Source organism: Saccostrea cucullata, unplaced genomic scaffold, assembly GCF_032062105.1.
Source record: "Saccostrea cucullata isolate Sc308-1 unplaced genomic scaffold, CSIRO_AGI_Scuc_v1 ctg5624, whole genome shotgun sequence".
Lineage (NCBI taxonomy): Eukaryota > Metazoa > Mollusca > Bivalvia > Ostreida > Ostreidae > Saccostrea > Saccostrea cuccullata.
The window spans coordinates 54315-66858 of record NW_026939531.1 but is presented as its reverse complement, the minus strand read 5'-3'; the positions used below and the strand labels follow the sequence as shown (position 1 = coordinate 66858).

General features: G+C 33.3%; 1 protein-coding gene across 2 annotated transcripts in view; it reads right to left on the bottom strand.

Annotated features, from left to right (window-relative positions):
* LOC134253143 (protein draper-like) overlaps positions 1-12544 on the bottom strand; it is a 42499-nt gene that overhangs the window by 14504 nt on the left and 15451 nt on the right. The window contains exons 1-3 of one of the 2 annotated variants that reach the window (XM_062735654.1): positions 7789-7974; positions 7181-7405; positions 3385-3633 (exon numbers count right to left, since the gene is read on the bottom strand). In XM_062735654.1, the coding sequence (XP_062591638.1) occupies positions 3385-3633; positions 7181-7405; positions 7789-7861 (547 nt within the window). In that variant the 5' untranslated portion in view covers positions 7862-7974. Of the gene's footprint in view, positions 1-3384; positions 3634-7180; positions 7406-7788; positions 7975-12544 lie in introns of those variants that run through there. The other variant, XM_062735653.1, reaches the window with a different exon arrangement.

Below are 12544 nucleotides of genomic sequence, written 5' to 3'. Positions count from 1 at the left end.
GAACAGCACAGTGGATTGGGACGAGCCTATACCTGATAACCTGCACACAGAATGGGAAAAGTGGAGAATGTCATTATCACATCTAGAGTCACTTAAGATTCCCAGAATGTATGCCAACATTCAGCATGCATGCCAAAGGGAGCTACACACTTTCTGTGATGCATCCAAAGAGGCCATAGGAGTAGCAACTTATGTCAAGTTGTACGATAAACATGGAGAATCAGATCATGGTTTTGTGATGGGCAAGTCGAAATTAGCACCACACCACAGTCATACTATTCCACGACTAGAACTATGCGCGGCAGTACTTGGAGTTGAGATTGCAGAATTTGTAGCAGAACACCTTAACATACCCAAAGACGCATGTTATTTCTACACGGACGGCAGGGTAGTCCTAGGCTACATTTTCAATGAAAGTCGTCGATTTCATGTCTACGTGGCCAATAGAGTGGACCGAATCAGACGAGCTACTTCACCTAGTCAGTGGAACTTTGTAGCAACCGAAAACAATCCAGCGGACCAGGCAACTCGGTACCAAGAAGCTCACAAAATAGAAAACAGTATGTGGCTTAAGGGACCTCCTTTACTACAGTTCAAAGATCAAGAATCGTTCAATCTTATCAATCCAGATGAGGACAAAGAACTCAAGTTAAGCTCATTCAAAACAGAAGTGAAAGAAATGGAGGGTATTGGTTCAGAACGCTTCACCAGATTTTCATCATGGCATTCTCTAGTGAAAGCCCTAGCCAACATAAATAGACTGGCTGCAAGGTTTAGTAAACGGAGTTCTCTGAAAGATCCTCTAACCCTTTACAAAGAAGCAGAGCAATTCATTCTAAAAACCATTCAACAGGAATTTTATTCTAAGGAGTTGAATTGTTTATACAGCAACCAGCCATTGCCAAAGAATAGTAGTATCTTACCTCTTTCTCCCATCCTTGACGAGGAAGGACTATTGCGAGTTGGTGGGCGTCTGAGAAGAGCCAACCTTCCCACTGGAGAGAAAACACCTATTCTTATACCAGGCAAACATTACATTGCCACACTACTTGTAAGACACTACCATGAGTCTATTTACCACCAGGGTCGACACCTGACAGAGGGAGCCATTCGTCGAGCTGGTTATTGGATCACAGGTGGCAAGCGTTTAATCTGCTCTATGCTCCACAGTTGTGTACCATGTCGCAAACTTCGAGGTAAAACAGAGTACCAGAAGATGTCTGATCTACCCACAGAACGCCTAACACCGAGTCCATCGTTTAGCTATGTAGGGGTCGACGTATTTGGACCATGGACCATAGTAACCAGAAAGACAAGGGGAGGCAGTGCAAATTCGAAACGCTGGGCAGTCATGTTCTCATGTCTTGTTACACGTGGAGTCCATATTGAAGTGATTGAAGAACTAAGCTCTTCTTCTTTTATTAATGCACTGCGCAGATTCGTATCTCTCAGGGGACCAGTTGTTGAGCTAAGATCGGACAGGGGAACTAACTTCGTAGGAGTCATCAATGTTGAAGATGGACCAGCACACTATTTCTAACAGCGGTACTGTATGGAAGTTTAACGCGCCCCATTCATCACACATAGCCGGTGCTTGGGAACGTATGATAGGAATCGCACGCCGCATCCTTGATTCCATGCTGTCCCACGTCCCTCGCCTTACACATGAGGTCTTGTGCACCCTCATGGCTGAAGTATGCGCAATCATGAATTCACGCCCTCTTGCTGTGGTGTCCACGGATCCAGATTCTCCAACAGTTTTATCGCCGGCAATGATCCTAACACAAAAGACAGGTCAGCGCGTCGAGCCATTCCAGCATTTTGGAGTGAAAGATATGATCAAGTCACAATGGCGCCAAGTACAAGTCTTGGCTGATCAGTTCTGGAAACAGTGGAGAGAAAGATACCTGACCACACTTCAAGCGCGTCAGAAATGGAATAGCGAACGACCAAGTCTCAAAGAAGGTGACGTTGTACTGATGAAGGACGCAGAGACCCCCAGGATACAGTGGCCACTTGGCATCGTACAACAGTGTTTTGAAAGTGAGGACGGACGAATTCGAAAAGTGTCACTACGTGTTATTAAACATGAGAAACCAGTGCTGTATACAAGACCTGTATCAGAGTTGATTTACTTGTTTAGTGTGTAAATGCTAGATGTTTTCATATATCAAGATGTTGTGTATCATTTTGTTCATATATGATTTCCAGTAGAAATCAAGCGGGGAATGTAGTGGAACCATTTTATGTAAGAACTGTCTAACGCTGTGTATGATTTTATGTACGAGTTAATCTAAAGTAATGTAAACACACATGGCTGCAAGTGCAGCACACTGCAAGCAATTTTTCTTATAGTTAAGCTCGATCCACTACAGAGTAAGTTTCATATGTATTATAAATGATAAAGATATATGTTTATTTACTTATTGTTAACTGCAAAGTAGGCTATTTCACTTATTAGGCTATTTTTACGATCGGAATGTAATGTAAACAATCTACAGCTATAATATTTTCCCGCCATTATTTCCATTGTCTTGAAGCAAATTGTGTAGAATTTGTGTTTGTATCTCATAGTAATGTGTTGTTTTTGTTTTGTTTATTGTAGTTTTTTACCTCTTCCGAGAGTCTATAATAAAAAGCAAGCAAACATTATAGTTGAGAAAAAAGTGTGTGGGGGGGGGAGGCTCCCCTGCCCCTGACCCCTGTTGCTACGCCCCTGCAAAGATAACTGAAACCGTGCACTGATCAAAATGTACATATATACACGGGGTGATACTGTATGTTTATTTCTTTTATTCTTGAAAAGGGAAAAAATTAAAACCAAAATATAAATAATGTGATACTGATAAATCCCGTTAAACAACTTCCCAGCTAAAAAAAATGTTCAAACTTTGAAGTGGGGTCAATATTCAACAGGGTCAATTTTCAACTTGTTGACGTCATCAGGTGTAAGAAAAAAAATTATCAAGCTGTTGAAAAATGACCCCGGGTATAAATTCAACGACTTTTAGTCTCAATATTCAACGTTGAAAAATGACCCCGGTTCAATATTCAACGTTGAAAAATGACCCCCGGGTCAATTTTCAACTCGGGTCAATATTCAACGTTACACCGGCCCTTCGGATGAGACCGCATAAACTGAGGCCCCGTGTCGCAGTAGGTGCTGGCACGAAAAAGATTCCTCACTGCTTAAAGGCCCCGAGTGCCGACCATAGGGACGCTAAACAATATACAATCAATCAATCAATGCTATTCTATGAATTAAAAACTTGCACTTTTCTTATTTCTACTAAATTTTGCCAAATAGATCCTAGGTGTCTTGTCAGCTAGTGAACTGAGGATGTTCTCCTAGATTTGTATACTTTGAAAAACAGCAAGTCATACCGTAAATCTCCACTTCACAGATCTCCAGAAATACACCATTTTCGTCATTCATCTGATCATTGTAAATCGTTACATATTGCGCTAAACGTGTACAGTTTAATTCAAGTTCTGTATCAAGAGTCACATTTCCTGGATCTTTATAACATTGGTACCTCTTATCTACTGTTGATGTGTATGACGTCACAACTGGCTCATATGACGCAAAAATGGAAACTCCTTTGAGTCTTTTCGTGTTTTGGTCTTTTCCCCCTGAAAAGAACTAATTAATTTATTTGATGCTTCAAAAGAAAAGAAAAGTCAATAACACATAAAACAATCTTATAAAATTGTATTTAAATACACATAAGCAGATTAAAAGAAAAATAATTAATCTCTCTCCCTTTAATTGCCTTAATGCACCGAAGGTTATTATTTATGGAATATTGTAAAAGCCTTGTTTTTGTTCCCTGTCTAGTCTGTTTCAACATATTGAAAAGTTAAATGAAAGATTACAGGTTCTCAAAATTTAATCAAACTGGTTAATAAATGTTACATCAAAATACATAAATACATAGGTAGGATTTGTCATAAGTAATGCAAATTTAAAAAAAAAAGAAAAAAAAATGTGTAAAAGTATACGGGTGTGTTAAGAAAGAATTCGATTCATTTCTCGGGAACTTAATACAAAGTATTGAGCAGGATTTTAATGAGCTTGTGGAGGCATGTATTTTTTTTTTTATACTATGATATCGGATATAAGGCTGTGGCTGTACACATTGTCGTTCTGTTAATTTGTCGTCAGCGACAATCTTGACATACGTTCACTATCTGCGACAATATGAACCAAGATAAGTGTTTTCCATGCCCTCGTAATCAAAGATCTGGAGATATACATTTTATGCCCAGTGCGTTTGCCTGTCTGTTTGTCTGTCTGTCTTTTTTTGCCTGTTTTTGCCTGAGATTCAAATTAAAACCCCAAAATCTTAGGACGGGGCTTCAATTGGCGATAAAAGCCTTACAAAGAAATATCGGATGATTCCTTAAAAATAATAATATCAGAAATAGCAAAATTATGATAAATGATATTTGTATGGAATCATTTCCATGTTCATATATTGTCATTCAATATGTACAAGCTACATATGACTTACAATTAGATATCATACAAGACACATCTGTGTGTCTTACACAAATATTACATTAGTAAAACTACCAAACAATATTTAAGCACACCCGTCAATATGATCTTTGAGAGTAGTGTACAAGTACTTGTTCACGAGTGCCCTTTTTTCAGCCGGCGACAATATATATCTACTAATACCGTATACGTGCAAACATTATGTGCAGTGAAAGTGGCATATTTTGGTTGTGGACAGATTGTAAAAGAAAATCAAAGTATTTAAAAAAATGAAAGTGGGCTTTAATTGCGCGAGTAAACTGTCTGATCTGAAATTAGTACATATTTATTTTTTTTCCTCTTGGCTATTCATTTTAATGGCTAGAGTGTACATGATTGTGATTTAAAACAACATGCCATATGGCGTGTTTGTTCTCCCATCTTTTTTGTAAATTCTTCTAGTCATATTTGTATCTTTTCCTTATGTATATTAATATCCTTATAAAGGATATATTCAAATATGGTCATATGTAACTTTTACACATATTTGGTTAATTTGTTTGGCATTACAATAAATGCTCAATTACAACAAACATTTTGTTTTGATTTTGCAAAAAACAGAGCAGAGTAGACTAATTCGTGGAGAAAATAAATTATTTGAGGAAGGTGGAAGACGATGGTATATTATGCCATATAGAGTAATTAAAATTAACAGTCCAGACCTCAAGATATGTTACGATTTTAATTCTAATAAAGAATATCTCAAGAAATTCCCACATATTTTCTATTTAGAAAGCATTATTTTCATAATTTCAAAATTAAGTCTTGGAATAGTTAAAATGATGCACATGTGTATTTTTATACATTCTTTTAGTTTTGAACAAACAGTACGTTTATCGCCAACTATATGTAGAAACATTGATACAAATACATCGTCAAGCGATTTCACGCACGTTAATTCTTACAATTCCAATTCACTATACTATTTTAAATCAACTAAAATCAAAGCAGAATATAACCACACACATAACATCGACGAAAACGATATGAAACATGAAACTCTTAAAAAATTCCAATGCTTCGTAAAGCCCGCACTATTGAAAATAGTTCTATTACAATATGTATTCAGCAGCGTACGTGTATTTGCACAAATTGTTTTATCACGATTATCCCAATAAAGCAAATGTTTAAATTTCTTTTTCAGTTTAATTCTCAAGCAAAACTGTTGATCAACAGTCGAAACAGGAAACAGGAAAAAGGATATTCTTAAAACATTTAACAGCGGTGCAAAATGTTTTGGACGTTAAGAACCTTCTTTTGAATTAAGATGTTCGCAGGTAGGTTAAGGTAACATCCAAATATTCTACTTGCCTATATGCTATGACGTCATAGTAAGCAATATGACGTGAGGTTTAGAGTTAACAATTTCCTTAAAATCGATATCTAAGATTTATTTGAGGTCTTAAAAATTAATTAAAATATATATAGGCATAATATAAACAGAAATTTGTCATTACTGGGCCTCTGTAGTTATCACAGGGGTTACATACCAAACCCGTGACGTCATGACTGTTGATCATGTAGTAGCAGAGTGAAAGTGAAACGTAACGAGAATTTATGTAAACAAACACTAGAAATCGGAGCTTAAAAGCATTCAGAAGGAATATCATGTGTGATTCATATGGGAATAAAGCTTATAAATAAGGTACGGTAATATAATTCTTCACTTTCTTCGTAAAATTAAACCAGGGAGGGTGTTTACTTGCCGATCAGCCTTTCCTCTGCCGTTTGTAACAAAAAAAAATGCAAAAGTTCAACACTACGCTGCATACCTTTAATCTTTATTTTTGTTTCCATTAAAGATTCTTATTCTATTGGAAAGTGCTGCTAGAATCGTATGGATTACGGGAATTGATGCATTTTTTTTTCGATGTTATGAACAAAATTAAAAAATTTTGGGAAGGTTTGTTTCGAAAATGTTTAATAATTATTTCTGTGATAGGAAAATAGGATTCTAGCAGCACTTTTTATGTTACAGAGATGTTTTTACATAACTATTATTACAAATCAAAACTTAATATCCCCGAGGTAGTGTTGATCTTTTCACTTTTTCATTAAGGCATATTTTCTAATTATTGACACCACGTGGTGACGTCATGGTGAAGTGCTTACTGTGGTATAAATTCCATTGAAGTGTATAGAATGCATAATTATAGCAAAAGTTTTATTCTTAACTTTTCCGATTTATTAGTATTACAAAATTATCAAAAAGTGTTAATTCGCCGATTTTTGATCCATGTGCTGCCTTAACATACCCGCGTTAATAGTGAGAATATCTACTTATTTTCGATATTTGATACATGGCATATATACCATGAGGAAAAAAATGTTCAAGCACAGCACAGTATCCATGAAAAGAAATCAGTGTTGTTTACTTTCTTAGAGAAAATACAAGTAAAAAACTTATTCAATTAATTTATCTTGCCCTTTTGAAATGTAAACAATACGTCAATTGATTACAAATTAAGTAATGTACTGTATATTTGTATTAATCTGAATTTAATTCAGAGAAAAGGTTACTCATACTGCAGACAATAAAATAATATAGACTCAGAACTGTTTAATGTGCATTAAAGGGTAGGTGTTGTTTCCCCTTTAACCTTTAACTTGGAACAAAGAAAATATATGAAAATATCTTACTATTTATGTCCTGCCTGTACCATATTTTAACGCTTTTCAAATTGAAGATGCCTCCAAGATCAATTTGTAACCAGGCTTCTTGCCTTCCAGCATCTGTGTGCATGCAATTTGTATACCCTTGATCGAAATTTCCTTCAATTGTTTTGTCAGCAGACCCAGAGTAAGATCGATATTTAAATGTGGAACTTTTGCTCACTATTGTACTCCTAATATTTACAAGTTGGTCTTTGGAAAATAACAAAACATTAATTTATGGCAAAAAAATACATAACATAAAACTTTTGATCTTTGTATGAAGAATATTAAGTATACTAATTTTATTCATTGTTAAAAATCCTTTTACATTGTAGCATTGTTTACAAAAAAGAGCCATATTTTGCATATGTTGTTCTGTTTATGCGATAATTTTGTTAATTTATTAAACAAAATGATACGCAAACATCATAAACTCATGTGTATGGATGTATGACCTTTTTTAATGTGTGAATTTCATTTATTTTTATTCCTCTTGATAGAATATAATAATAAAAAGAGATATTTCCAAAAGTTGCTGCTTTGTAAATTACTATTTAGAAGATTTGAGTTGATTGTTGGAAAGGGATACCTACCATAACAAAAAGCAAAAGGTAGGATATTAATCCAAACGTATAATAACCATGGATTACTAACATTAAATCTCATACTTGATTAAATGCAATTGTAAAGAGCAAGCTACTTCATGTACATCTGTCGGATCGTAAATTGTTTTAATATCAATTTTTTTTTCATTCCTTGTTTAATTTTAGCCACTGAAATATTTTTTTTTAATTTACTTCCTTTTTAGAAGCTGAAAGGATGTATTTTTTTTTAAAGATAATGACAACTTCATAACGCACACACCATCTGTATCTACGCCTATTTCATGTTCTTTTAAAAAATCTTTTCTTTGACCAGGAAGAAATTTATTTTACTTCTGCTATAATATAATCTAAGCACTACCATCAATGTTCAAAGAAAGGAAATGGGCCATTTTGTAGATGAATTTAAAAACACACTTCGTGTACCCATAGTCATTCGTCAAAATGCAGTTATTGAAATACACGTATTTGTAACAGAAATACCTTATGGCATATTATGCAAATTTTAATATCATAACAATCATATAATTGTTTGTTATTTATATCTAGTTACATGTATACCATTCCATTCGTAGTGAATTGTTCACTTCGCGAAGCTTGGATTTAAGATCTTTACCGCGACGATTTAGGGAGACGTGAAGGATTATTCCATGTATATCTTAAAAATGTTCACCGAATGTTCTTTTATTCGTATCAAATTAAAAAACTTAGAAATGTTGATATAGCTTAAAAACAGACTCTTGTTCAATATTATGTGGTACATGTAGTACACTATACCTCGATTAGTACGAACACTGGTATTGCATAATCATGTATATAGCTTGTCTTGGATCCCCAACGATATAAATTCAAATTAAGTCATTTTTGGGTAAGAAGGACCTTCAAAAAAGCTGAAAAATATGTCCCTCATTTTTTTAAAGACTTTGTACATGTCTAATTTAGTATGCCCCAGATACCTTTAAGCAGACACATAAATAGGTTTTTAGACTTATTTTTGTGATATTGAATGACAAATTATTTGTCCCACAGTGTCCTAGTGGAGTTTTGATTCTCCATGTTTCTGGACCCATAACTCACTCCGTATATTTTTTTCAACATTAGATAAAGAATCTGTCAGCGATGTCTTTTAAAATATTCAGAGTACGAATAGGGTTAAAAATTCGAAAAGAGCAAGATTCTTTCGTCACATGGTATCTGAAGATGGAAAAATCCTATAATTTAATATTTGAAAATATTGAATTTTAATGCCAGATCGTCATGTGTTTGATTTACTGTAATAAAATATTGATTGGTGAAACTGAGTTCAATTTTTCACTGGACATAGTTAAACAAGACATGAGTATGAGAAACACGTGTCATGAACCATTTCTATGATAATACACTTCCTGTGTTTTACCGTGTATAATCTTACTGTACAAAGAGATGCACTATAACGTCAAAGACTCCTTTGGCGCGCAGTGTGGGGAAACAGAACAGAGGATCAAACTATTCCGTAATGTGATGATATTTGCAAAAAAGTGTGAATCCTTTTAGACATTTTTTTAATAAATTATGAACTCAAACAGTAAAAAAGATATACAAGTACAGTGGTTTCAATCTTGTTTTGCACATATTTTTTCAGAGATTATGATGCAATTAAACCGAGTCATGTGAACAGACATCCTTCGTCACCTTAATTTAATGAAACTTTTCCTTTCTTTATTCTACATGTATAACATTGGTTATTTGAATTAGTTAATATATAGCAATTTAAATTCTTTCCAAAAATATATTAACTTGCACGCAACTGGTCTAAACCAGTTTTGTTTATTTCTTTCAAAATCATCAATTAATACAAAATATGATATAAAAATAGCAGAAATAAAGCAAGAAAATAGGGGGGAAATGAAAATGGTAAAATTTAACACAGAATGTCTTTTAACTTTCATTCATAAAGAAAAATAAAGAAAAAATAGCAAGTGAATGTGGGAAAAAGAAACGGAAGAAGGAAGAGTAAAGAAGAAAGAATATCAGAGTCTGTCATCAAAATGATAATGAAATCAGACTTTATTTTATTTAGTATGTTGTCATCTCGGATGAGAAAGGATGTGGAAAAAAATAAGGAGGATGTTCCAAACAATAAGATAAAAAGACGATAATATCTTCATAAAAATTACAGAAGTTTTATAATGTTTAAAAAATTATCATAGCTATCTAAATATTACAATAACAAAGGTTTCAATTCGAATCATTATTTAAGAAGACTAATAAAATATTAACACATTAACTAGAATACAGAAAGTTTGAGTAATTAATATATTAGTATTTGACAAGAAGGTTGATATTTTGCAGGGATTCCTGTTTTAAAATGATTAAGCATTTGTTAATGTTTTTTTTGCTTCACAGAAAAAGTGGAGATCAGCAAACAGTATGATTAGAAAAATGTCTTTTTAATTGCCTTATTGGACAAACTGACCCGCTTGGTTATTGCACATAACTTTTATGAACATTTTTTTTTCAAAATAGGAAAACGAGATTTGATTTGAAAGTTTGATTCATTGTATCTTTATATATCACTATCTTATATTCTGCTTATTTAAGTTCTAAAAATGACAGAAGATATTTCGATGTCTATATTTTAATCTTTGAAGCATTCCAGTCTTATTTGGTAAAATAAATATTCCTTCAAAGGCGTATCCTTGTTATGGCTACAAGGATAGTTTTTTTTCTCCATGAAAAATTGTAGTATTTATTGTTTAAATATGAACATTATTAAGAATTAGCCATTTACAGCACAACACCAAATCCTTTAAAGTGTCTATGAAATCGGCTTTACTTATCGCACAGGAAGATGTACTCTTAAAATATCATTAATGAATGTAAGTAAATAATATCAAGTTGGTTTAGTTAAGTGTCCACAGACGTAGCATTATCACATTTGGTATAGTAAAGTGAGTAACCTTTTAATATTATTTCATACTGAATTTGTCATTGTGGTATCCTAAATAGTTTAGTCTTATCTTTAAATCTTCCGAGAGGGACGTTAAACAGTATACAATCAATCAATCAATCCATTTCTATTATTTGCATGTACACATGTAGAAAGAGCTGTCTATTGTTTGTTTGCATAAATTAATTAGCAAAAGCTTTCTGTCTTTTAATATTGTTATATTGCCTATTGTTAATGAAAATTTTACAAAGTTTCAAAGAAAATATTCAAAGAAAGCATATAATCTCGATCTATCCAATGCCCACCTAAAAATGTTTTTAAAAAAATGCAAAGATATGATCTAAAAAATCAGATAATATTCAACATTTTTTTAGTTAAAAAATCATTGTCTTGATTAAGGGAGATATAAAACCCATGCTTCCCGTCCTTCTAACAAATTGCTTATTTAAATCTAGCGTTGTAAGAACAGTAACGCGGTAGCGACTACCACATGAGGTAGCTTTGAGGTATCTTGTGGGGATTTTATCGACTGATATCTCAATAAAATTCAAAATTTAGATAATACAACTGTGAATGCCATGAGTGATCCCTTTTTTGGTTACGTTCGTTCGTACAATGTCGGTGTTTCTCTATAAGGTGGTGCTGGGGGTCAGATTGTGCAATATTGTGATAAAGATATGTAATATTTTATATTTAAGTCCCCCTTTCTGACCCCCTGTCTTGCATTGTAAATATGTTTTTACTAATTTTACGTCATTTACTTCAATAAATGACATTTTCTCACTTCAATAATGTTGTTTGTTTTGCCTGCTTTAACCAAAAAACAAGCTCAGTTGTCTGGCAAGAATACTAAGAAACATAAAAGGGTATTAAGCTACCCCCTCCAATTAAAAGCAATTAAGCATTTAAGTTTAATTGGCGTCTATCTTTTATGTTTTGGTTTTCTTTTCATTATATTGCAAAAGAACAATATCAACTCAGAATTTCTGCTAACTTTAGATATGCAACCTTTGAGGACATAATGGTATTTTAAGTCGACTTTAGTCACAAACATCAGTTGAACTGCATTCAAATCCTAACCAATGCTTAACTCTGAAACATAAGAAGTTTTAGAAATATTTTTGCGTTATCTAAAGACAATAAATAAACTCTTCAATCTTTGAAAAAAATCACCATCAGTTTTGATTAAATGTAACATACTTGCATAAGAAATTTTAAAGCTGTCTCTGTAATCAAAGCTGATGATTTTAATTCGTCAGAAAATATGGATCAGTTTTACACTGAAGTTGTAAGAAACCAGTACAACAAATTTTTTTCCCTTTATTTTTTAAAATATACTTATGGGATAAAACGATAGTGTAAACATTGCTCTTAAATACGGGAAAATAGAGTAAAAAGAAAATTCAACTACAAAATAATATTTGTACATAAAAAACTTTCATAACTTGGTTGTAAGAACTCCCTCTCTTTCTCTCTCTCTTGTATAAAGCCACTTTTTTATTCTCCTTTTTTTCGTCTTCTTCTTCATTTTCTTCTTCTTCTTCTACTCTCTCTTTCTCTCTCTCTCTCTCTCTCTCTCTCCCTCTCTCTCTTGTATAATAAACAAAATTTTAGTCATTTCCATTCTCTCTCTCTCTCTCTTGTATAATAAACAAAATTTTAGTCATTTCCATTCTCTCTCTCTCTCTCTCTCTCTCTCTCTCTCTCGTGCACGTATATTTTTTTCCTTTCATTTCCCTTTTTTGGTTTATTCAGTTAATTTCAGTGTTAAGTTATGACAACATTTATCAAAGTACAAGGAATCTTTCAGACATATAC